Here is a 27,753-nt window from a genome sequence, read left to right as displayed (position 1 = left end):
TGTCAATTGTCAAAGTTGCAAGCCACAATCTGCTTGCTCTGTCGGCAAGTAGGAATGAACTAATAGAAAATATGCTATGGATTTGATAAGGATATGGATATGTTTTTTATGCCATCACTACATCAGATTCTAAAGAACTAGGGAAGCTGATGGTATAGTCCCATTTTGCAGAGTAGCTATTCTTTAGGACTGGTGCTGAGGAAATGTGATATTTTTTGCTCAAATAGCAACATATTTTGACAAATGATAACTGCAGAAACTGTAGATAATTTAGGGAAAAGCATGAAGAAAATAATAACCATATTAATGGCACAAATATCCTCAGCCTATTATGTCTATACCCCATCCAAAACACCAATAGGTTAGTTCCCAAAGTATCCTGTGTTGAAGATTATGACAGTTCTAATTTCAGAAGTTAGATACTTAATGTTTAAAAATGCAATGTGGGATAATTGCCTTACTCTATGAATCAGCGCCCTCTAATTAGCAGCATATGTAAAGGACACAATTTATTTTTTATTAAAATCCTTCTTCTCTGAAAACCTTTGGATAAATGCTATTTATCTTACCCTGAAGTTAACAAAAGAATTCATTTTGAAAATTATTACTATTAAAAGTAATACATGTAGTAATTTAAATATTTACCTTAACATTTTCAACTGTATTTGATACAAGAGAAATAATATCCAAATAGAGCTCACCACCGAGTTTTAGAAAGATAATGCAGTGATCTCTGAACATATCTAAGTCGATTAATTTGGCATTTTCATGTACTGTGTAAATGGGCTGCCAATTCTCCAAACTACATGAACCAACTGGAGCTTTCATCAGCTGTAAAACAAAGAAGAGTCTGCATACATATTTGAAAAAAATGAAAATTTCCAACAATTAAGCATTTTCAATCAAATTTTAATTTTCCTGTAAGAAAATGCTTTCATAAGCATTCAATAACTTAAGTAATTAGTTTATTACCCGCTTGGATAGTTTAGGATATTCTGGAGAAGGAACTACCTTAGCTTAGAAAATAAGGAAATAAGTAATTTTCATCTTTTTAGAAGAAAATGAACTTATGCTCTCTTTTATACCAACTTCTTAGTAGGTGTATGTCTATGCTTGCTAAATTTTGAGGAATAAAATAACCAACACAGTAATACATATTTTTCAATGTTGGCTTAAGTACCGGTCAGAAATCAAAAAAATATCCAGCTAAGCAATGCTGTATTTCTTTTCCACAGTTTTTCAGTATTTTCCAAGGCTCCTGCACATCTCAGCAGGAAAGATAATAAAAAGATGAAACGGAGGTCATACTGATATGAGCATTATGGAGAGAAATGATAGAATTTTTGTTTTAGAAATAAGCTATACAGTAAAAACAAATGTAATGATTACTTTGATAGAGTTACCCAAACCATATATATCTCAAAGTTTCTGTTTTTGCATGAAAATTTTTAAATAAAACGATCTTACAAATGCAATGCGATAATTGGGTGCATTTTAAAAGCATATATAGGAAACACGAATATTATATGCAAGGTTTGACTATGAAACCAACTACAGGTTTTTTTTCCCCTTTGGAAATTAAAATAAAGGAGCCACTGTGGTGTGGTGATTGTTGTTGGACTAGGAATGGTTATACATAGATTCCCTTAGACATGGAAGCTAGATGGGTGTCATTGGGCCAGTCTTAGATAACTGAAAAACATCTATGTAACCTGCATTGGATCAGCAATGAACTGATTTGGGCTTATAATAAATTATTAAAATATATAATGTGGTTGTTTGTCTGAGCCAAGCTTTCTAGTTCCCATACCTTGTACACCACAGGGTTTCCATATGTAGTAAGAATATATAGCTCATTGTTTCGATGCTCAACATGATAAATGATATTTTTGGTTCGTTTTTGCACAAGAACAGGAGATTTAAAAGGGTGACGACAATCTACCAACCATACTTCAGAGGTGGTCTTACTATTACTATTTATAGTAATAAAATGTTTATCCTTTGTGCGGTAGAGATCCACGAAGTACCTTCAAACAAACAACACAGAGACAATAAAATAAAATAATATGTCATGATGTCACAATTCTTTGGGTGGCTTATGCCAGGGCCACAAACATTCAGTTAAAATACAACAAAACACCTTCTTGCTTAAGATAATGCATGAACCTCAGCCTGTTTTGAGATTTTGCCCTTCAACAAAGGGCAACCCAAGTAATTTCAACTAGTGAGAGATCCTTGGTGCTCTCTGAGTTTTGTTTTCTTGCACACGTTTCAATACGCAAGCTAAGTAACATAATCAATGCTGATAATGTTATCTGGTTTGGATAATGAAATACTTGCAAGAAAACAACCAAGCTCAGAGAGGACCAAGAACCCCTCATATTTAACCCTGAGCTACAAATATTCTTCTTTATCAGGAAATGTCTATGGAGATTCTCAGTCATCCAGGTCATAGTTATCCCAAGGATGCTTTTTCATGAGGCAACTGGACTTTCTTGTTGTTCTTTGAAGATGTTTCGCTTCTCATCCAAGAAGCTTCTTGGATGAGAAGCGAAACATCTTCAAAGAAAAACAAGGAAATCCAGTTGCCTCGTGAAAAAGCATCTTTGGGATCCTTGTTTTGGAACAGCTCAAAATTTAGTAAGAACCAAGGTTTGCCTCCATGCATGAGGCAGGATGCACAATTGTTTAGGTGTTCCTCAACAAGGATGAAAGCAAATTGTGGAGAAGGGATGCTTTAAAGAATTCTGTAATAGGGCACAGCCAGATAGGGTATAGAACTGCTGGCACTCGTAATCTTAACAGTTACAGTGGTTGTACTGAAATGATTTAATCTGGGGGAAGGCTGGATCCGAAATGCCCCTTTCTGCCCTCTAATCATGTTTTTAATCCTGATAAATGTAAGCTATAGTTTTTTTGTTGTATTTAACAGGGAAAAATGAGGCATCGTTTTTAAAAATAGTCTGATTCTATTTCAAGTCCCAATTAATGAACTAACCTTTTAAAAATCTATTGTTTTGGAAGTACCTCACATTGTGTTTAAACCATAGTTTGCTTAATTATGATTTGTTCAATAAGACAGAGTTGGCTGGATTCCTATCTCAATAAGCCACAAACAGCTAATTATATTACTACATAAGACTGGGAATCAGGCACCTAAGCTGGCACAGAAAAGAAGCTAGGCTACTTCCTACACTTAGCCGCTTGAACAAATTAAACCCAAGATTATTTAGCTAGAAATGGGTTTCAGATTAACCCATCACACCAGTTTTATTATTTATATACATGAATATGTTTTGTTGTTGTTGTTGTTGTTGTTATTATTATTATTATTAATGCATTATTTATATACCTGAATTTGCAACACATTCTTACCAGGCTAATCCAACTGATACACTCAACTTTATTAGCATCAATTCACAATGCTTTTTAAATAGAGCATGTGGCAGCAACGTAACCTAATTTTTTCTATTGTTGCACTAATGAATTTGCCACAAAAGACAATATGGGCAATAGCTTTGGGATAAACCAAATAATTCCCTTCTGCTCTCCTAACTGTTACTTCAAAGCAAAATATGACCATTATAGTTAGGAAATAGATCAAGGATTTCTGACTATGTTAAAAAATATATTTTTCCTGTTCTCTTTGCAATATTGGTTGTTTCACAATTATTCCATATGTGAGTAAAGTATTATAAAGGGAATTTTTCCTTCAGTGAGAAATTTTTGCATTTACTGAGTTGCTACATAAAACTTTTCTAGTCTAGTATCAAAAAATAGCAGTTTCTTTCTGGATATTTCCCCTATCTATATTTATCAGGTTTAATACAGAATTATACATAGAGAAAGCAATTAACTATATCTGACTTACCTTGCATCACTTTCTGTATACACCAGTCCAGAATGCTTTTTATTAAAATCAGACAAGTATACAGTATGACACTGAAGATTCTTTTGGATGGTATAGAACAGAATGTCATGTGTAGCCCATTCTAGACAAAAAAGAAAGTTTACTTTTTGCTAACATAAGATATGATTAGGAACCATAAGGCTATTGTATTTAATAAATCCAATATAAAATAATAAATTGGAAATGAACATGTGAAAAATCACATGCATGCACAATTCTAGAGTTAATCACTGATTAAGATTAAATTTAAGATGAAAAACAATAAGAGATTAATGCAGCTTTTAAAAAAAAAAATCCTGCAGAATCAGTGTGCCGTAAGTACCACTGTGCAGGATGCGTTTCTTTCTGGACTGCAACTGTCAGTCTTTCTATTTCTTCTAGTGCCCCAACAACAGTATTTTACTACTGTGAAAATAAAAAAAGATGCCCAATATCTAGCACATTCATTGCAGCTTAGAGTTGTATGAATTCCATTATTCTGATGGCCTATTAACATCTGTGATATCTCTAGTATCTAGTACTTTTTTCCTAAAAAAAAAAAAAGGTGCCGGAACTCACACACATCATACAACCCGCCTTGCCTACCCTACAAGGTTCCACCCAAAAATGGTGCCGGAACTCCGTTTGGGCGTTCTATGAGAAAAAAAGCCCTGCTAGTATCAACTGTCACAATGTTTTTCCCCACATTTAAGCTTTACACTAATTGTTACTGCTTGTAGTTTTTGCATATGATTTCTCTTTAAAATGTCCTTCCCAATATGTATATATGTTTCAGTTTAGGACAACATTTTCAATATTTAATGAAGTGGACTGAAATCCAAATAATAAGACAATTTGAATGTTGGATTAGGATTAGGAAGATCAAGGTTTAAGTTTTTACTCAGCCATGAAAATTCAGTAGATGAAATTACGCCAGTTACTACATTTCTATCCAACCCAATTCACAGGTTTGTTATTAATGGCACAAAACTGGAGAGTATTATATATAGTTCCTTGAATTCCGGACAGGCAGAATACAAAAAAGCAAAAAAAACCCTCCAAAGTGTGTGTGAACGTATGTGAAAGGTATGTTTTATTATATTTACACTAGAAGTTTACTCTGCTTTAACACCCTTCTGTACTGGCCTTTTGGTATTTTTTATAGGAATACTTAATACCTTAGCAAATAGAAATGCCAATATCCTTTGAAAAATGCCATTTTAAGCAAGTTTGTTTCCATTGTTTGGAAGAAGAAAATTTCAGCTGCTCTTAATTTCAACCCAAAACCAAAGCGTGGGTTTTATTATGGGGAATGATTCATTAAAACTAGAGAAACAGGGGGCTGCTTGATATAGGATTATACATATCCAGATTTAGAAATATCTGCAGAATCTGAGAGTTTCATGAGAATAATGAAATGAGCTTTGTGACACAAGCTCCTGCTCTTATGTATTCTGAAATCAAGATACATGTATAAAAAGTGTGGAACTTGAATTGGGATACTGTACTTGTTTTCCCATTTGCCCTATCTTATACCCCACCCCACCCCAACTTCAGGATATTTGGCAAATCTAAAAATTATGAAACCACAACCAAGTTGATTTAGTATATTGTAAAAGTCGTCATCAATTTGTTGCGAAGTATGAAAATTAAAGACTTACACATATGCAAGGAACCAGGTTTATGAAGGCTGCATTAGTCTAGCAAACCAGATTTATTCTAGGGTTATGCAAATCACTTGGCAAGACTATAAGACAAAGGCTACTCCAAGAAGAGTTTAGGCAATAACTACCTCTGAAAGGCTTGATTCAGCACTTCCACATGGTTTCTGGGTTATTTCCCCATGTGCCTAAGATACTTTCACCAGGATGCCCATTCCGTTTTTACTAAATGCTTACCAAAACTAAATGCATTTGGGATAATACATTCCACTTTTGATATTGGATCTAGTTTCACAATAATACAAGCACATTCTTCAGAGCTTGCACTTTTAATTCCAGTAGCCATATATCCATGGTCTGGGGAAATTCGGATTTGCTGAATAAAAGAATTTTCAAAAGGTAGAGCTTCTGTGCTAAGTAATGCTTCATAGTTCTCTTCATCTACAATATATAAAACAGTAATATTAAAATGGGAGAATTAATGCAAAGAATCATCTGTTGTTTTGATATATAGCTGAATGTGTTTATAGATATAAAGTTTTGGGATTAGTCTTATATATACAGGCCTTGATTGTGCTAAAGTTAATCAAATTCAATGGTATGAATTTGTGACTAATTTAATTGTCACTGCTTTAATGGATGTGGATTGATTGATTGAGTGCCAAGATGGTATTGATTTTTAGCAACCACATCAATTTTCTCCATTAATCAACTGATTGATGGATAGATGGACCTTAATTACAGTGAAACTGGCAAGACTGTGGTCATATACTTTTTATTTCAAAAATTCTACCTTAAATTTTGTGCAAAAAATGAAAACAAAGAAACTGAGTTTGAATGTATTTTACTCCCTAATCACATCCAAATATATTGGCAAAGTAATGGAAGATATGACACCACTTTTTAAAAATATAACACAAAATAAATGGGTTATTTTAAGTACATTTTGTCCCACACTCTTTATTTTTTAAAAAATAAAATGGCCACCATATGTATGTATGTGTATATATATGGTATATGCTTGTATGACTGGCTGGCTAAGGAATTCTGGGAGTTGAAGTGCACACATCTTAAAGTTGCAAAATATTGTTCTATAATGTTTTAAAGGGATCTCCTATAGTTTATTGCTAAATAAAATTACAAACTTAAAAGACAGAATTGCATGGACATTTATGTTTACTTTTAAAAAACTTCTTTGAGTGAAATTTACCCCTTAAAAACATTCCCTTGCAAATGGAGTTTGATTCCTGGAGTTAATGGAATTGGTTTAAGTGTCCAACTGCCCTCTCTGAGATTCACAAAGGCTCAAGTTACTTACATAAATTCTGAATGAAACATAATTTTAAAATAAAAATAACTAACGCCCAAATGCAGGTTCTTACATTTTGTAGTATAAGACCTAAGATACGTGGCCTCCTGCTCAAGCTTCTCTCTGACTGGTTGTGATTCTAACCAATTTTGTTAAGAATAACATATACTTTTTCTTGCCTAATGTAATACACTGTTTTAATAAGACCTCACTGAAAGTTTCTTTTAATTTATTAAAGTTACATAAGCAGAGATTAAAAAAAATTAAATTTAGTAATATAATAATCGTACCTACTTCTCCTAGCTTTGAACGAAATATGCAGCCATTTTCTTCAAAGTAAATATAGTCTCCAAACTTTATCTGTTTAACATTAACATAAAGATGGGTCCATTACAAAGAATGTAGAATTATGTCATTATCTGTAATTACATTTTGTCAAATTCCTGCACAATAAACTGAGCTTTTTTGAGATCCATGGAATTAGAAGAAAAATATGTTCCTTCATATTCCTCATGTAACATAAAAACTATAAAATTTAGCACTTCTCTCTAAGCTGTCTTCTAGATGTACTAGGACTACAAGTCTCAGTATCCTCAGTTACTGCCAGGTGAGTATTCTGGGAGATGTAGTATTAGAATCATAGAATCATAGGGCTGGAAGGGACCTTGGAGGTCTTCTAGTCCAACCACCTGCCCATGGCAGATCTTATATCACCCCTGACAATTGGTTGTGCAATACTTTCTTGAAAACTTCCAGCGATGGCACACCCACAATTCTGGGGTGTTGTGTGTGTGGGGGGGAAAGCTGTTCCACTGATTAATTGTTCTCACTGTCACTAAGTTTCTCCTTAGTTCCAGGTTGGATGCCTCTTTAATAAGCTTCCACTCATTGCTTCTTATCCTGACCTCAGGAGTTTTGGAAAATAAATTGACCCCTACCTCTCTGTGGCAGCCCCTCATGTACCACAAGACAGCTATCATGTCACCCCTAAATCCTCTCTTTGTTAGGCTACATACACATAGTTCCCTTAACCTTTCCTCATATGATTTGAAGAAAGCTGCTGTAAAGATCTAGTAACTCAAAGAAAGTCTTTGTTTATACCACTGATTCTCAATCTTGACCATTTTGAGATGGGTGGGCCTTAACTCCTAGAATTCCCCCATCAGCATTCTGGAAGTTGAAGTCTACCCATCTCAAAGAGGCCAAAGTTGGGAAATACTGGTTTATACCATTCTGAACACTTGATTTTTATTCCACTATCATCACATTTCAGTCAATAGCCTTTTCATCTCTCTCAATTCAGTAATAATCTTTATGGTAATACAGGTAGTCCCCAACTGATTGCAATTGGCACAGGAAATTCCATTACTAAGTGATATGATCCTAAAGTTAAATGTTATGTGATGGTGCCATCATATCACATGCCTGCGGTTGTTAAGGGTAACATCACATGAACGCAAGTGGCAACTTCCATTGACTTGCTTGTTGGAAGCTGGTTGATAGTTCGCAAATGGTGATCACATCACTGTAGGACACTGTGACTGTCATAAATGTGCAATGGTTGATCTAGTCATATGATCACTGGGATACTGCAATGGTCACAACTTTGAAGACTGCAGGCTACTGTAATTTCAAGTGACCACTGAATGAGTGGTTGGTAAGCAAGGATTAACTAGAGTTGCAGAGTGTTACTCAAACCCACTCTATTGTCTATTATCCTAGGCGCCCTGACTTAAGGCATACATGGATGTACACAGGCATCACTTCACTTTGTATCCATTGAAACATATATACCACGACCATTATTTGTTTGATTTGTATCCAGCTATCAAATGTATTTCATTTGCTTCTCTTATCCATCCCATCTAAAACATTTATTTTACTGTAGGAACTAATATATATATATAGCTGCTACTAATACTAACTTATGCTTAAACACTTCTCAGTTATTAGAGAGTGAGATAAAGTCCAGGACCGTGAATATATACTATTTTGATTAAGCTAAGCTTGATTCCTAACAATATCATGGACACAGCTATGTGACTTCCTTGGCAAAAATATGAAAGCTGTTTGCCACTGCCTTCTTCTGGAGTTTGTTTTTACTTATCTGTTATGCAACAAACCCAGTGTTTCAAGATATGGGTACATCTGACTCTGGTTAATATTCCAAGATCATCCAAATTGTTTACAAATATTTCTATATTCTTGGTATAATTAACTCTGAGATTCCTTCAGATATAAATATAATGCAAGCTTCCATGTTATTTATTAGATTTATAACTTGTTCATTCAGAAGCTCTAGGTCACTCCTCCCATTTTTCTGTACAAGAATAATCATATAAAATGACTGTGTTGAGAGCACAAAACTGGCTCAGAGTCAATCAATAAGTATCACATTTGCTCTTCATATATTCAGAACTTGGCAGAAACAAATGGAATACAAATGTACAGTATAATCATGAAATGTCTTAAAAACCAAACAGGCAAAAAAAAATTATCTCCTAGTGAAATGCAAGCCATTAAACTTCAATAAATATAAACGGATATTCAAACTCTGGAATATTCATGATATTTTTGATGAAAAATATCTTTGTCACATTGGTTTTAAATCCTGGTTTGAGGAAATGTATTAAATCTCAATTTCATTTTTCCAATGCACTCGGTAAATAGACCAATGCAAATTATTCTCCTTCAGTTTCTCAATGTGTAGAATTGGGATAATAATAATATGTTATAGATTTTTGGTAAGGATAATATGGATGTAATGCACATAAATAACTTTGAAGGTTTAAAGAAGCTAGGTAAACGCAGACACTAACAAGACAAGCATTATCATAGGGACATCTCTTTAAATTATTTTCAAAATATTATTTGAATCAGTAACATAAACAAATTAGCAACTTTTATAATACTTACCATCAGGCTATTTAATTCTAATGAATGACTGTCATAGTGTTTTTCTAATTTTTGTTTAATTCTCTCTCTCAAATCTGTGTAGTTTGCTGAACAAACTCTCCAGTTCTTTTGCTCCGATTTCAGAAGATCCTAGTAAAAGATATGAAATGCTAAATGTTAATAAGCAGGATTTATTTTACAGTATGCAATCTGAAATTATATACCAACTTAATAATTTTGTATATCCTGTTCCAGAAAATTTAGTTAATAACCAAATAGGTTGGAAAACTATAAGAATATTTTTTTAAATTGATTGAGTCTTCTTTATCAGTAATATGACAATTTCCTTTGAATTGCAAATAGCAGATTTGGAGAGGTGTTCTCCCTCTTCCTAATTCTGAAAGAATTAATCATTCTCTTCCTATGATCTCAATGCTGTCCAGAGCTACCACTGACTGCTATTGATAATGTAAGAATGTGAATACGAATTGTATTAGCAATTAGCAAACATTAGCAAATGTTTAATTTGTTGCTAAAATTAAAGACTTTCTCTATTTTTCCACACAGATAGTCTCACAATATGAGACCTAAATATGAACAGTACTCAATTTGTTTCCTCATGGCAAGGAACTCTGTCCATTAAAAATGATATGGAAACTTTGATCTATGGACAATTTATAATATTTTAATACTTGTATACAAATTTAAAGACCAATCAATTGGGTTGAAGTATTTTAAAATAAACTTAATGTGTATGATAACATCATTTCCACATGCTACAATAGTAATGCATGTTATAATCTGCAAAGAGGTTTATCTATTCTTCTATTCTTCTGATACACTGCCAAATGGTAAGACTTAATCTATCCACATTAGACAACATAATAAATTGTAAATTAAAAATGTAAAGAAATTATGGCAAAAAATTATATAAACTACTGTATAGCTGAAAAGATCTTAAGCAATTGTTTAGTAATAGCAATGCTACTGTATTTTATTTATTTGTCTGTATCCCACTGTTGTTATTGTTACAAATAATTTAAGGTGGCGAATATATCCAACACACATTCATTCTCCTAGTTCCCATTATCAGTCTCTTTCTGATCTAATATAACATTTAAATTGGATTAGTCTCACTTAGTTCCATGCTTTTTATTTCTATAAACTCCATAGAAGATGGAAACTTTATAGAAATCCCTTTTGATATTCCCCCAGTTCTTACTTCAACATTTTCATTCTATAACACAAAATGCTGCTATTTGAATTAAATTTCTGACTACAGAATTTAGAAATTGTCTTTGGCAGAAATGAAAAATATCTTTATTCTATTGAACTGTAGTCTGTCATTGAATTTCCAGTGAATAAAGTTTTTTAAACAGAGCTGGAATAGCAGAACCCAATTTTTAAATATTTGTCAAATTTTTGTGTTGTCCATCTCATTGTCCAATTACAACTGAATCCAGAACAGAAGCCCCCAAAGTATCATGCCCTTATAAGCATATCTGAAAATGTACTTTCTGCCTTAATAACTTTAGTGAGTCGCTAACACAAGGGAAAAGGCAGTTTTTTATTGTGCAAGGGCCAAGATATTTATTGGGCTGAATGATTTATTCAAATAACTCACCTTGCAGGAAAAAAACCTCCATGACTGAATGCTTCCCTGGGAATAAGGAACAATGCATACATTTCTAAAACATGTTGTAAAGAAAAATACTTGTTGCTTTGTTTGACTATAAAATCTTACAGATGAAGTGGAGGAATATTTAAAGTAGTTCATGAGGTGACCAATACTGCCTTCCAAAAAAGAAGGAAAATATTTAATGCCTGAATACATGATGACAAAATATTCATCTTGCTTGATTCTTCATTCTTATTTAGAATCCAAAGTAATAGCAAATCCAAGTAAACTAGCCACAGCCAGTAGATGTTTCACTTTTAAATGTATAGACTTCAATTCTATTGGTTCAGACCTGGAAGAGAAAAAAGAAATTATAAAATTTAACGGAAGAGAAATTATAAACAAAACTGAGACTTTTTAGCCTTACTGGTTTCTAAAAACAGTACTCACATAAAAAAATAACATTTTAAGAATACTTAATATTGTCAAAAGATGTTGCTATACCTTCAAATCACTGTTTATTCCTGGTGACTGCCTGGACAAGTCCCTACAGTTTTCTTGGCAAAAGTTTGGAGTGGTTTGCCATTGCATCCTTTCTAGGGCTGAGATAATGATCGGCTCAAGGTCACACAGATAGCTTTGAGCTTAAGGTGGGACTAAACTCAGACTCCAGATTTCTAGTTTCTAACCACTACATCATATTGGCTCCTCATTTCCATTTGTCAAAAGATAGGTCACTATTTCACAATCAAAAATCCCAATATAATTTTATTGAATCTCCTTAAGGGTGGCAGAAGACTTGTACCAAGAAATGCCAAGAGCCTTATTTGCTGAACAACCAAGGAACCTCACAGGTTCAAGGAATTAACTGGCCCAATGTTTCCAATACTGTAATGTCACAATGGTACCAGTGAAAAGGAATGTTGCAGGTCATCAATGGCTAGATTGATTCTTCATATCAACTATTTAACTTTATATAATTGTTATATTTGTTCTACAATACTCACAACTCAGATACTCATTTGTCTATCTTTAATCTGATTATTAAAATGTCCACAACATTTCCAGCTTTTGATTCTTGTTTCTTGTTTATCTAATTGAAGTCTGCAGTTCAGTTTTACATACTCTTGCTATCTATCCCTGACTGTTTAGAACCTTCTCTGTACTAGAACAGGAACCACTTTTGGCTATGGTCCGGTTAAAACTAAATGGCAATCATGGTACTCCTAAGGCAGGGATTTTCAAACTTGGCCCTTTTATGAATTGTGGACTTCAACTCCCAGAATTCCTCAGCCAGTCATAAAAGGGCCAAGTTTGAAGACCCCTGCTCTAGAAGTATAATGTTTGTGGGAATGATCTTGGAAGACAGGAGGAAGAGCCACAACCATGACAACAATCTCATAAATGTGATTTGAATCCAAAAGAGGAGGGGTGGTGAAAACACCTTAGAAGGAACACCCCTTTTTTCAGGAGAGTAAAAGTGAGAGACGGGAGGTAGTACTTCTAGATCTGCTTCTTGTTACTTGCAAAGCTGATAGGAAAGTAAACAACAACAACAACAACAACAACAACAACAACAACAACAACAATAATAATAATAATAATAATAATAATAATAATAATAATAATAATAATAGGAAATACCTGTCTTCATCCAATCAAAAGATGGGCCAAGGTGTGAGAAGAGGTCTAAGACATCCACTTTCTCTATGATTCTCCCATTGCTAAAATGTGAATGCCCCTGAAATTTAACAAGCATTGATCACACAGGGATATGTTTGCAGTAGCCACCAGGTGGCCAATAGTAGCAGTGTAGGACCTCACTTCAAGACTTACCTTGATTTGTAGCACACTAACCACTCAGCACACTTGTGACAACAATTTACTTCTGAAATAGAGCATGGACTGTTGGGTAGAAACTGCTTCTGCATTAGGCTGGGGATGGGCTGAGGATGTCATACTTTAATGTAATGTTATGCATTAATGTTCTCAACCAATGTTACTGGAACATCTTCAGCTGTGAAAAGGATATGTAGATAAATACACAAAGTCAATCAGAGTGAATCAATGTAAAGATTCGTGTGTGTGTGTGTGTATGTGTGTATCTATATATCTGTATTATTTTATTTTTTAATTTATTTGACTTATTTGCTACCCATCTCATCCAGAAGTAATTCTGGACAGCTTATTAAAAGCCAATACAACATGCAAGCAATAAATACTCATAATAATAGCAATAATTTACAATTAAAAAGATGGGGAGGAAGGGAGTAGAATGCAAATGGGGAAGATGTGGGGTCTTGTCTTAATCCATCAGCCATCTCCAGCATGATGCACCCCCATTGGGGCCACAGGCCAACTGGCTTTTATGGAAATTCAGAAGGGTGGGTGCAGATCTCAGGGGGACATAATATTGCAAAGGGCAATAGCCACAGCAGAAAAGGCTCCTCTCCTGGATGCCACCAGCCGAAATTCCTTGACTGATGGGGTACGTAGCATGCCCTGTCTACTGGCATGAGTGAGGCGGGCCAATCCATTGAGTGTGAGGGTTGCTCAAATAGCCTGGCCCATTCCATGAAGGAGTTTAAAAGTGATAACCAACATCCTGAATTGCAATTCAGAAACAAACCAGCTGCCAGTGCAGCTCTCAGAACAGCAGTGTAATATGTGCCACCCTAGGGACCCCAAGAATTGCCTGCACAACCGCATTCTGCACCAGTTGGGCTATGAGAGAATGATTGGCCCAAAATCACACAGCCAGCCTTTAAGGCAGGACTAGAACTCACCATCTCCTAGTTTCTAGGCAAACTCGTTAACCACTGCACAAAACTGGTTGCGAGGGGGGTACATGCGTGTACAAATTTGGTACATGTGTGTACAAATAAATAAATACTGATCCAACAAATTGCAAAAAATGCCTTTCCATTCTATAAAATCAATAATATATTGGATTTGAGGATTTAGCAAGAGCCTCAAGGAAAAAAGGCATTTCATAAGATAGCAGGATATAACCCAGCTAACAACCTAGTATTGTATGCTTACTCAAAGTTAAGCCTCGAGGAATTTAGTGGACTCTAATACACTTGTCTTACTATAAGCAGCTCATTGTGCAGTACAGCACTTTAGAACTGCATACTTAGTCTCAACTTTTTTGCCCTTACAACTGAAATTATCATTTTGTACTTTATCAGAACATTTTAATTCGTAGCCAGCCTTTTGGCTTGATTTCTCGTTTCAAACTGTTTTAAAGCAAAGCAGCAGTTCTCTCTACTCACTGGAATATATTAATTAAATCAATAGGAATATTACGACCATCTTTTTACCTTTTAATCACTCTGTAAGGAGAAACTTAACAACCCAGAATGAAACATGAATCTCAGGGAACGCGACAGCAACTTCGATCATAGACAAGCAGCAATAGAAAAGGCGAACGACGATGACCTATTAAACCAGCGACTGAAACCTTCACTGCGTCTACCCCGATATGCTAGAAACGCAATGCTTGCCCACAACCAAGATGGCAGAAGGCAGCGGTTTTTCGGAGTCTTCGCTTTGCCCTTTATCAACATGGCGATTTCCTGTGCCCGCAAATAAAATACAAAATCTCCATTTTGGTCTGGGGCACTGCAACGCCGCTCCTGATTCGCGATCATGGTCTGAATTGTGTGTTTGTTTGTTTTTTTAACGTTCTGTTAAAAAAAATAGTTCTGTTAAAAATCGGGCAATACTTTCCCCTACCATGGCAATAAAAGAGATGAGATTAGCTCTGCAGCAAGAAATAATCCTTTACTAACTGCATTCTTTCACGTAGCCGTGCTGTCAAGCATCCTTCCTTGCCCGCATCAAAGATGATTCCGTCCTCTTCTCATGCTCCTAGTTGCTAAATGGGAGGTTTTAGCAACTCTTGCTGTATAAGGTTCGGGCAAAAGCTTCCCATCCCTGACGACTGTTCCTTGTGCTCGGTCGCTACTTTCTAGGAAGGCGGCCGGTCCCTGAGTAAGTTTAGAGTTATTCTTTCTGGACTCTCCCACCCCTTCATCTCTTACGATTTATTTTTTGGCGCGCTCGTTTAAGTTTGAGTTTAGAGCAGAAGAAGAAGAAGGGAGAACTGGCATTAGCATGGCTACAGAACCCTTCCCGAGCTCTTCTCCTATTCCAGCTGACAGGGCTCAGGCGGAAAACGAAGAGGGAGACGCCGGGAAAAAGAGCAAGCAGGCAGCCGCCAAAGCCCGCTGGACGCTTCTCAGACAGGTACGAAAAGTCAACGGCCAGAGCCGCTTGTTTGCCCCCGGGAACCCCGTTGCATCACCTGCCATTTCTCTAGCATGCAGACGGGCAATGATTTCGCTTCGTTTGAATAAGTTATTGCTGCCTCTGTTTGACTGACGAGGCGGCAAAGCTGATCTCGAATGACGCCCCCAACGGCTTGCAAGCTAATAACTGGCCTTCAGGGCAAAGGAATTGAACCGACGTTATTCTCTTGCTGTTATTTTCCCCATACAGTTCTCACATCCTTTCAGGGAGACCCTGCTATTGTCTGCCTTATTCTTTTTATATTTGATAAGCCCCGAGGAAAATGGATCTAACTGACAGATGAACTGGACCAACAAAGCTTCAGGACTGAATGGCGATTCTGTGTCAGGGGATTTCCTGCTCTGAAACTTGCTATCACACCCTACTTGCTTTCTAGAATGCAAAGGCTTAACTTGGCAGTTTGAAATAATAATAATAATAATAATAATAATAATAATAATAATAATAATGATGATGATGATGATGATGATGATGATGATGATGATGATGATGATGATAGAATGACTGGCAAAAGAAAGCAAAGGTAATACCAATAATAATAGGCACCTTGGGTGCATTTCCAAACCGTGGAGTACCGCTTGAATACCATCGGCATTGACAAAATCACCATCAGTCAATTGCAAAAGGCAACTTTACTAGGAACAGCTTACATCCTGTGACAATACCTGTAACATCTGTCTATTTTAGGTCCTAGGGAAAGACTTGATAGATGGATAAAAATACCAAATCCAGTCTAAACATCTGTCTTTGTGACAGCCTGTTTTTATTCCTTTTGTAAGTATCTCAAGGGGGCAAATATATCTAACAACAATTCAGTATGGTGGGTTGGGCTAAGAGAAAATGACTAGCCAAAGTCACACAGATGGTTTTCATACCTAAGATGGGAGTAGAACACATGGTCTTTTGGTTTCTAGGCTAGCACCTTCTAGGCTTTTCTTCCTTCTTACCAGATGTTGCTCTCTATTGCAAGGCATGCTATAATATATGGAGCAGCACTCATAGAATGTTGTATGAAATATAAGTTATAAATAGTTCTAGAAAAGATTGGACAACTGTTTGTCTGAAATGATATACAGTTTCCTGCTTGAGCAGGGGGTTGGACTAGAAGACCCTAAGGTCCCTTCTAACTCTTTTATTCTGTTATATACTGTATGTTTCACAGATCATGAAAGACATCGTCTAACAAAACAAGCATCACATTGCTCCTCAAAAGAAATGTCAAATGATACAGATTCTGGAAAATCCAATTATTCTCTCAACACATTTTCAAACTAATGTTAACTGAATTTTTACAGTATGTTTTCAAGTTTATTAAAACATGGACAATGGTTATCTTGTTGCAGCTTCCTTAGTTTGTGACATGATGTTTTTCATTAAAGGTTTTGAAGCAAAAGCCCTTGGAGAATGCCGGCCTTCAGCAAATATCAATAAGACGATTTGCTTCCTTTGGTCTCTTCTCAATAACTGAGGACAGTAACATGACAGAAGATGACTCAAGGTCTTGGGTTCAGTACAAAAGTATCTATTATCCTGACTATATTATATCATTAAGGTAAATATTATTCCAGTTCTGCAAATATTTTCTGTGTCTGCATGTTGTTTATTTTCCTTTTTAAAGTTTTTATTCTTAATGACAAAATTGAATTATTTCAGCCAAGGCTGGATTCAAAACTCTATCATCAGTTAAAGTTTTAAGTTGAATTGGACTTTGTTTAATTTCATATACACTGTCTATTTCTAGAGTAAATTATCTGTTGCCCTATGAACTAAATCCAACCCGCTTGATTGCTCTTTACTCTTATCTAACTCTAACCAAGTGCTGTCCATTAGCTGAGAAGATTCCTGTGCCTAGGCTTTTAGCAATAAATCAATAAACTTTCACATGTGATTGTACCTGACAATAAGGTAACTTACTGTATCTGACTACTGTATCTGAAAATGGAAAACTAAACAAAAAGGAAACAATACAGTTTTGGAAAGATATATGAGAAACTCAAAAAAAGTATAAAAATGCCGGACAGATAAAAGAATTTGAAGATGAAATTTGGTAAAAATCAAATGGAAGAATTAACAATAACAGCAGAAATAATTGAAAATTGAGTGAAGATTTAAAAATTGCATGGCTTTTGGCTCAAATACCTGACTAGCTTACATCCAGTTATAGCTGAACAGTTTAATGAAGTATTGCATGAAGGAGACATCAGCGATTGATTAATTACTGGCAAAAGACCTAGTGAAAGGGACAACACCAGGAAACTATAGGCCTATAATTAACATTTAATTTACAATTAATGTTAGTACTGGAAAGCAAGGTTATTTTTTGATAAAGGTTTGGATGAAATTAAATTGTAATTTAATTACAATTATAAAGCCCTTTGTTTAAATGAAAAAACTGTATTATATTCTGGAAATATTATTTCACTTAATCACTCCTTTCTGTTTATTTCATGTGCGTATAGATTTACCAAATCAGTAAAGTTAATCTCATCAATCATATTGATTCATAATGAGACTTTGCACTGATATTAATTAATTGTAATTGTAATGCAACTAATCAAATTAAAGTAATTATTTGTATAAGTCTATATAGAGGGCTTGTAACCCCACTCCTCTTTATGTCTTTGCTTCCTGGTTTCCAATACCAGACTTAGTAATAAAACAATTTGTGCTCCAATGCCATTGAATTTTTCTCCTTCACTATAAGTTCAGAAGCTAGCTAAACAGGAAACAGCAGTTCTCAGGTTAGTACAGAACCAGTGGTGGGATTCAGCCAGTTCGCACCAGATCGCCAGAACCGGTAGCTAATTTTTTGTTGTCCAGGCCCAGAATGGAAATATATTGTCATGCCTGGCACTGGGACAATGTGCCTCTTCACTTTAAGGATCCTCCTCTCTGTACTGATCACGTTTGGGTGATATCTTCAATCTTTAACCTCTACAGAGAGTTCAAGAAATGTATTTTTCATCTGCCTGTATTGAATCATTTAGGTTATTACTATACTGTATTTTGTCAAAAAGAATTCAGATAGTAATTAAGGCAGTCCCCTTCCCCCTAGCACTTTCAGGGCTATGTAGTCTTTTGGCATTACCAATTTTTACTGTAAATTTGCTCCTAGTTTTGCTTCTGTAATTACAGTGAGGACTTACTCTACCAATGTGTTTTTTTTTAAAGTGGGATTCTATCTGTAAACAAAGCTTTTCTGATCACATGGATTTGGAACTCTTACAGAATTTTTACAGGCTCATACAGCATTAGCTTCAGTGGGGTACATTTCTTTTTGATATTTTAAATATTATATATTTTACATTCTTCTCTTGCATAATGTCTGTTAACAATGAAAGTAGGAGAAAGAGACCTGAGATTTAAACCCTGGGCTTGACATATACAACCAGATTCCTGTGTTATAAACTAGTTGATTTTCTTCACAAATGTGGCTTCTTCTAATACCAATAAAACTTTTATTTATTATGGTGAATGTATTGAAGAGTCATGAATCAGACTTTGCCTGTAGTGAAGTACGGCAACACGTTTGGCTATTTCTACTCCCAAGGCTATAGGAGGAAGCCTTGTGTTACAACACCAGGATTTAAACAGTAGCTAAACTCTTGGAATTCTGCTGACCATAGGCCAAGCACCGTTTTTCTAGTGTCACAAAAAAGTTGTAACTGAGAGGAACTAGTTAATTCAGACACTGAATCAACTAATGTAGCAAGTGGGGAAGATTTTACTGTAGCAGGTAGTTCCTACATCTTCCTCAGCCAGGACTGAGCAAACACAAACAAGTAAAATGAAGCAAGACAAAATCTTATAAATAAAAATGTAAATGTTCGTTTGTTCAAAATCTTAAATCTCTGAAAGTTCTTCACCGATTGCTTTGAAATTTTGACACAACGTTGCATTCGAATACACGCGTGTTTTTATATACCTATATTATATAGATGTCACACCTGTGACAGGTAAGAACATGCTTTTTTTGAAAAACAGCGCCATCTGTTGGACGTAAAAGCAACACACGCTTTTACCAGACTGAGCCATAGCAACGCGTGGCTGGATACAGCTAGTTTTAAATAATTTTAAATAAACTTTAAATTTTAAATAAAAAACCACACATTAACATGTACTGTATTTCCTGTCTGTTTATTCCTTCTTAAATGTATTTAAACAGCAAAAGCTTCTTCCCCTATACTTCAAAAATTGAACTCATATTCATAGGCATTAGCAGAGCTCTACTTTTTTCCAAGAAAAATTGTGATGTATGCAATGTCTACATTCATATTATAGTGAATATGGCCATTTTATAAAAGATGCACAGCTAAAAACATCTCCTTCCAGAACACCAACTAAATGGGTAAATTTAAGTAAGGCTTGAAATGTTCCAAGTCTAAACTATCAAAAAATGAGGCTATAGAAACTATATATTTTCACAAAGTTTTCACAGGTTTTCACAATTACTGTGCCTTTTTACATCGTTATAATTTTTTCTTGATACTGCAGCTTTAAGAAGCTTTTTTCATTTTCCTGTTTTACTTCTTTTTTCATTGCTGTGCTACTTATGTGCTAGCTTTGCTAATAGGTATCTTAGGGTTTAGAAAAAAACAAAACAAGCTAATCTCATATTTTTTTCCTTGTTATTCTATCCTTGAATTTCCCCTCTTGATTTTCCATTGTAATTCTAATGGGTTGTCAGCATTGCTGCATCTTTTCTCCACCTCTGAAGAGATTCTTAAGAGGTTAAGTTTCTCAGAGCTAGGTTAAGATTGACCTTCACCTGCCTATAAGCATGCATTGTTTGAATCTCTTCCTGTTTACACTTTTAAGGTTTGTTAAGTCCTTGTAATTCAATAAGTATTGTGAATAGTTTTGTCTAGTACTGTCCTTAATTGCTCTTAATAGCTCAGTCTTGTGACCACTAAAGCCTACCAAGATGTACTCTCTGGCATTGTTTGTATAATTTCCTCCTTTGTTTGCACTGTCCTATTGTCTTTAAGGCTTACCTATATGCAAAGAATATATATATTTAAACTTGAATAAAATGCTATAAAGGGGACAAGAGTATAACAAGACAAGAAAAATATGCCTGTGGTGTGCTTCTCCCAATTATGGAATTTTAAAATAAAGTTCCATTACCTTTTGTCCTTGCTGCTAATTTCCTTAAGAAGATGATCCCACAGGGTCCGAAATGAGGCATTTAGACATTAAGTGGATCGCTAACGTTTGATGTGATGTCATTTAGTCATTCCTGTTACATTATAGACCAAAACAGAAATAGAACTTGCACCACTGAAAACTTAATCAGTTATAAATAGGTTGTCCCCCCACCCCGGGAACCTGTTGATACTTCAGTTTGTTGAAACTATTCATGGTTGTTCTTATCCGTGTCTAAGTGCACTGATCCTCTCCTATTCACTATCAACAATCATTAGCAGTCTCTACAATTTTATTTAGCATCCTCATTAAATTTACTAATAGTCCTAGAAACTGACTGGTTCAGTTTATCAATGCAAATATTCATTGGGACTGAAGAACCTAATCTTTGATTCTATGGCATGCAACATTTACATTTTGTTTGACCTTGTGCTTACCTTGCTCATCACCCTGCAGCAGTCACTTCTTACCACAGTGTTGGCCAAATAAATGGATTTTGAAATATGCCTTTGGGAAGAGATTTTCTTGGTGTTTAAGGCTACTTCTCTATTGTACTCAAAAAGAACAGGATCCATATGTGTGAGGTTATATGATTTGTGACTTTCTGGTGTAAGCAAGTTTCTGAATAGAGGACTAGACCAGTTACTAATCTAGTGACTTAATGACTAAACCAGTTTGATCTAGTGGTTAAGTCACTAGGTTAGAAAGTGGGAGAGTGTGAATTCTAGTCCTGCCTTAGCCATGAAAGCCAGCTTGGACCAGTCATTCTCTCTCAGCCCAATTCAGCTCAAGAGTTATGGGGAAGATAGGAGGAGGAAAGTATGTTGGATATGTTTGCCACTTTGAATTATTTGCAAAAAGTGATAAAGGTGGGATAAAAATAAAATGAATGGCTAGGGAGTTCAGGCTTATTTCTTAGAGTTAAGTCTGACTGGACTTCATAGAATGAATTTGATGAAATCCATGCTAGGTTTTCATAAATGCAAACTGACCTATTTAAAACACAAGCTGCTTATAGTGCTGTGTCAACAGTTCAGTTAAAAACTGTTCCATGCGCTAACCAAACTGGTTTCATGTGGCTTATGTCCAAATTTGATTATTCAGTCAATATACAGAACTAACCTGGATTTAATTATTAGACTAATATAATTATTAGAGTTTGAAATATTTGAATTGTGAGATAAGAACAGCAAAAAGCTAAGCGTATCAATGACAACTGAGGGAACACAGAAGAGGGGGGGGGAAAGAATGGCCCTGGAAATATCAGGAAGTGGGTGGGCCACTGGGATTTGCCACATTGGCAAAGCAGAAAAGGGAGGAAAGGTATAATAAGATGGTTTATGGATGTGGCATGCTTAGAACTGCTTGGGAAGGAGGGGAAATGCGTAGCAGCTTTGCCTTCTCACTCCATAAACACCATTTGGGGATTTTGTTTTGGTTGAAACAACAATCCAGTTTTGTTTCAGCTAAATCATGGCCCATCTGGACTGGCTCAGCAGAACTTTTGCAATACATATCATTGTTTCAGATTTGAAACAAAACACATTTTCCATTTCATGCACTTTTGTAACTGATTCATATACCACTTTTAAACAAGTTACATAAATAATTTAAAACGGGATGTGATTTTTCTTGGCAAAAAGTTGATAGATATCCAAAAGCAGAGAAATCTTTTATGTGTCACTTTACTCACACTAACAAGGCAAGAATGCATTTTTCAGAATGCAGAGGGTCAGATAAGTATATTTATTGCGACAAGATTGTGAAGCCCATATGAAAGAAATCCAGTGATTGCTATTTATCCAATGTGAGTACTGTTTGTAACAATAATTTTTCAAATGTCTTGTACCTCTTTTTCCTTCTACTTTGCTCAAAGGACTGGAAGCAAATCTCTTTTGGACAGTTTTGTTTCCCTGTGTTCCTAGTTTTTGGTAAAAGTCTATTCTAGTATCATGTTGTGTATTTTTGATTATATGAAAACTGTCTACAGAAAATACAGTATACTTTGTACTGTCTATTAATACAATGTTCTTTTTATACAAAGTTTTAATTGTTCATAATTACACAATTATGAATTGTTTAATAATGAATAAATAGGAGATGGTATACAGTACTACCACTTTCCAGTGTTTAAGGCATGATGCAATAGGTAGTCCTTGCTTAACAATTCCAAACAGGGCTGGCAACTCTATCTCTAAGCAAAATGGCTGTTAAGCAAGACATCATGTGACTACAATAGATTTACAAACTCACCTCTGCTGCATAGTCTTTAAATGAAACCACAACTTGCCATTTTACGTCCAGTTTTCTATTGATTCTACTTAGTGGAAGTCTGAAGTGCAGAAATGGTGATCATGTGACCTTGAGATGCTGCAACTGTTTAAATGTCTGCCAGTTGCGAAGTACCTGAATTTTAATCAGGTGACTGCACGGATGCAGCAATGGTTGAAAGTGCAGGGACCAGTCATAAAGTTACTTTTTCAACGTGATCATAACCTTAAACAATTGCTAAACAGAGCAGTCTTTAAGTGAGGACTACCTGTACAGGAAAGGAAACAGTAAGAGAGACAATAACTTCAATATAAAATCCAAAATATCAATCAGTGGAAGGAGCAGTACTAGAATTACTATGTAAAGGCAATGAAAGCCAAAGAAAAATATCAAGTTTTTCACCTTATATGTTGAAGCTGAGAAAATTGTTTCTGGACGAACTATAGAGGAATTCTCTGAAACTTCACTGTGGATACTAGCCTGGCCTCATAGAAAGTAGAAAAACTCTTCTGGTCTGAACTGATTCATGTGGGAGCATGCAGTCTTTTAAGTACTATAGTTTCCAGCCATTTATGACTTTAAAAAAACATAATCAGCACCTTGAATTGCATGTTACTGAACCAGTTTTATGCATGAAAACTATGCATAATTAAATGTGTACTTTACACTTCAGGAAAACTGATACTCAAAGCACAGTCAAAACAAGGACTGTGTAGGATGATAGTGGCGATGGGGAAGGAAGACAACCGTGGAACTTAATATGATTGCAGAAAGAATTTAAACAATTTAATTATTTGAAATCTTTTTAAAGCAGCATCTATTATTGGTTTCCTATCCCAAGTCCTACTGTGATGCCTCATTGTGGTGTTGTTGTTGTTGGGTATTCTGGAAGGGATTAGTGAAACATATTAGGCATATATATCTAGAGAATATATTCTCAGCAAGATCATCCAAAGCATGAAGATCATCCCAACTGCCAGTTAAAGAAACCAGGCATTTATATTGGGAAACAGCAATATAGGAAGATGCTGGAGCAAAAGGTCACAGTGGCAATGGAAAAGGCATCAATTAATAGTGGCCATGGTAAACCACTTTTTATTTATATCAAAAAACCACATAGATAAAAATCAACCTAGTTTTCTTACTAGGGCACAAATAATAAGAAATATTATGTGAAGACCTATGTCTCTGAGAGAAAGGTGGAAGGAAAGAGAAGAGGATGACCAGCAGCAGATGTTTCACTTATAGTGGTGATGGATAAACTAATGGAACACTTGAAAGACCAGTTTAGGGACAGATCAATATGGAGAAAATCCAGAAGAGAATATATGTAGCTCAAGGTTGAGCATCAGAGTTGTTTGTGTTCTGCTTGATTAGGATATTGTTTTCTGCTAGATTGATTGATTAATGTGAATCCCTGATTATCTGGATATTGTTTGCTGGTGAGGAACAATTCTGGTCTTTTTATTTCCTTCTTAGCTTTTTTAATTGTCTCTTTTGAATGACATTTAAATGTGGTTTATCTCTATGAGTTTATTGTTGGCTGATTTGTCTGAATGCAAAACTTTCAGGAATTTGCTAGCATTTTTAGGTTTAGGTTAGTTTAGGATAGTTTCCCAATTGAAACTATGGCTGAATCTATCTATGTATTGTGAGATTAAAAAGTTTTCATCTGTCTGATAGTTGCTATTGATGGATGCCCTCTGCTAATTTTCTGCCTGTCTGTCCTACATTGTGGCTGTTATAGTCTTTACACTGCATGTTGTAGATGACTCCTGATTTTTGTTCTTGCGTTAATGGTTTTTTTTGTTTACTTAGGATGTTTTCAATTGTTGAAGGAAAAATCTTCATCAGGGTCCAGTTCAAGCTGGGAATAAACAACATGGAGACTGCTTTAGAAAGAAGGTTGTAGTTTATTGAAGAGGAGAGCCAGACAGAAAGATGGCTCTGGAAAAAAAGGTGACCACATGTAGCAGGGAAGGGTTTTTATACCTTCTGGGGCTCTTGAGGTTGTTTCCTGTTCCTGTTTGAGGCTTTGTATTTCCTGTGTCATATACTTTGACCTGAGTCTGAGTGTGTCTTTCTGGTATTCTGATGGTGGTGGGTTAATCCTATTATGTTTCCTGACCTTAGAATTTGGGTGGGATATGTAGATTTTAAGGGTCTTTGTCTTCCCAATTTCTTCAGTTTCTAGCTGGAACTCTCCAACCTTCCTGAATGGATTATTACATCTGCATTTCTAAAAGCTGGTTTCTGCTGAGTTGTCTAGCTGAGGTGGTTGTGGTGGTAAAGTTTCTGCCTTTTTAAAGATCTTCTCCATTATTCCTCTGGGAAAATATATTCTGCCTTTTTAATATTTCCCAAAATATTTCTTTCTCTGGATTCTTCCCACAATCCCCCCCCTTTTGTGCCATAAGGGTGTGGATGACACCCTTTTACTGGCACAAGATTAAAATTGATCTGGTCAGGGAGACTTGGTAAACAAACTTTTAAACTGTTAATGCAAAAAAAAAAAAAAAGGGAAGACACTAATAGAGGCAGCAGAAAAAGATCCCTGCAGTGGCTCCCAAAAGGGGAGCTTCCAACCCATAAAGTTCTAAAAGTCAGGGCAAAAGTTCTGTTAGATGGAAAAGAAATTTAGTGTCCAATATTCAGTGCTAATTATTTCCAAATGTTGGATGTCACTTTTAACTTCCAGTCAGGTTTGCACATTCCTCCAAAATTCTTCACAGCGATGTTTTTCCTCAATACATAACCACTGGCTGCCCATTTTCAAGGGTTGTTTCCTGAGCCTGCCTTAGCTCTTAGTTCAGTTCATCCAGGTTTGTGATGTCCAATTGAGGTTAGCCAGTGTGCAAGCCAATCTATTAAATTGCACACAGTGAGCCCTAGGACTCTCACTCTGTCCACCAGTGCAACATATTCAGGGCTTGGGTTTTGGAGATCTCTTTCCTGCTACCTCCTCAGTGCGAGCATATGAATTGCAAATCACCTGAGGGGGCCTGGTTCCCTCCCCCTTGGAATTTGCAGTGCCACAGAGCAAGAATCAGCTTGGGGAGCTTTACTGAAGGTAGGTGAAGGGGATAGACTCAGTGTGATTCCAATGGTGTGTGTGTGTGTGTGTGTGCGTATGCAGCTACTAATACAAAACAGGCAATGCTGTACAAGCATCCTGGACAATTTTCCCTCCCACCAGACAGAAGTCCAAGGTGTTCAGTACTTGCTATGCCAGCTATTCCCAAATGCCATCTCTCCATAAATACATTCAACTGGCTTATTACAATACAAATGGGGCAATGAGTTTCTGCCCCCCATAGACTTTCCTAGTTTTCTTCTGAGGCTTCATGTGAGGACCAATGGTTCCAGGACTCCTTCCTCTCTCTGCAGCTTTCATGGGCATCTGGGTGATATAGCACTGGGAAGATCTGTTCCACTCTGGTTGCATAGTGACTTTTTAGTGGATGGTTGGATTCAAACTCAATTCCATTGCTCAAATGAATGGAGGCAGCTTCTGGGTCAGTGTGCTTTGCTTCCCAAAAGGTTACTGAGTAATCTGGGCTGGGCTGAAAGACATGAGAACAAGATCTCCTCCCCCCTTTCTGGGTGGACTCTCCCAGTTGAGGCTTTGCTGATCAGACAAAGGCATGGAGAACAGAAGATAAGAAATGGAGAAGTAGATGGGGGGAGGGGGTAGCTTACAGGCAGAGTTTGAAACGACATTACTGCAGTTGTTAAAGAAACAGATAAGCAGACAAAATGGTGACACCACAGATGAGGACAAAAGAGAGCTGGATTCTGGTAAGAGAACAACAAATGAAAGGTCTCACTTCTGAAATTGAATATTTGCAACATGTTAGAGAGGACTTAAGGACTTGCAGCTTGAAAATGCTGGGCAGCTTGAGAATGCTGAAAGCTCCAAATAATTTTAAAAGCCTAATATTTTAAGGTGTGCAATTTGCCAGAGGCAGGAGAATCTACCTTTAACATTTATTCTAAATAGACCACATTATTTTAGAGATTAAAAAATGCTTATATGTTCCAGGATTAGTTTCATAGTAGTTTCACTGATTAGCGATAGGATAAGAAAGGTAACTTAAGAAGATTATTTCCCTACACAAGCAAACTTGAGCTCATGAGGCTCGTATGGGCGGACATACATCATGTTTCAGGATGATAGACAGATAAAACCCATTTACAACACATACAGAAAATGCACAAATAAACTTTTTCCTCTAAATGAACTTAAAACATTCCCTCCTAACAAGAGAAAGCAAAATGGAACTCAATTTTCTTCACTTCACTCTATTTTGTTGGCCAGATAAAATAAGAGTGAAGGTATTTTCTTTTTGGTGGCTTATTTTAAGCAGAATTTCTAGCAGAATTTTAAAATTCTTTTATCTTTGGATTAGAGACAATTAACAGTCACATTTACCTCACACACAAAGACTTTGACATAATAATAATAATAATAATAAAGTTGGAAGGGACCTTGGAGGTCATCGAGTCCAACCCCCTGCCCAGGCAGGAACCCTACACCATTTCAGACAAACGGCTGTCCAGTCTCTTCTTAAAAACTTCCAGTGTTGGAGCATTCACCACTTCTGGAGGCAGGTTATTCCACTGGTTAATTGTTCTAACTGTCAGGAAGTTT

The 27,753-nt window shown here is 35.8% G+C and overlaps 2 protein-coding genes across 2 annotated transcripts in view; one reads left to right on the top strand and one right to left on the bottom strand.

The window, feature by feature from the left end:
• PREPL (prolyl endopeptidase like) overlaps nucleotides 1-14,808 on the bottom strand; it is a 28,018-nt gene extending 13,210 nt beyond the window's left edge. Inside the window, exons 1-10 of the mRNA XM_015813084.1 lie at nucleotides 14,696-14,808; nucleotides 13,209-13,389; nucleotides 13,017-13,113; nucleotides 11,379-11,724; nucleotides 9,776-9,904; nucleotides 7,150-7,219; nucleotides 5,788-5,991; nucleotides 3,872-3,992; nucleotides 1,811-2,027; nucleotides 646-831 (exon numbers count right to left, since the gene is read on the bottom strand). Of these exons, the coding sequence (XP_015668570.1) occupies nucleotides 646-831; nucleotides 1,811-2,027; nucleotides 3,872-3,992; nucleotides 5,788-5,991; nucleotides 7,150-7,219; nucleotides 9,776-9,904; nucleotides 11,379-11,588 (1,137 nt within the window). The 5' untranslated portion in view covers nucleotides 11,589-11,724; nucleotides 13,017-13,113; nucleotides 13,209-13,389; nucleotides 14,696-14,808. The remainder of the gene's footprint in view (nucleotides 1-645; nucleotides 832-1,810; nucleotides 2,028-3,871; nucleotides 3,993-5,787; nucleotides 5,992-7,149; nucleotides 7,220-9,775; nucleotides 9,905-11,378; nucleotides 11,725-13,016; nucleotides 13,114-13,208; nucleotides 13,390-14,695) is intronic.
• Nucleotides 14,809-15,465: 657 nt separating this feature from the next.
• LOC107284949 (calmodulin-lysine N-methyltransferase-like) overlaps nucleotides 15,466-27,753 on the top strand; it is a 16,706-nt gene continuing 4,418 nt past the window's right edge. The window contains exons 1-2 of the mRNA XM_015813080.1: nucleotides 15,466-15,623; nucleotides 17,066-17,238. Coding sequence (XP_015668566.1) covers nucleotides 15,492-15,623; nucleotides 17,066-17,238 — 305 coding nt within the window. The 5' untranslated portion in view covers nucleotides 15,466-15,491. The remainder of the gene's footprint in view (nucleotides 15,624-17,065; nucleotides 17,239-27,753) is intronic.

The sequence above is a fragment of the Protobothrops mucrosquamatus genome, unplaced genomic scaffold (assembly GCF_001527695.2).
Source record: "Protobothrops mucrosquamatus isolate PMUCROS unplaced genomic scaffold, P.Mucros_1.0 scaffold134, whole genome shotgun sequence".
Taxonomy (NCBI): Eukaryota; Metazoa; Chordata; class Lepidosauria; order Squamata; family Viperidae; genus Protobothrops; species Protobothrops mucrosquamatus.
This window is presented reverse-complemented; position numbering and strand designations above follow the sequence as displayed.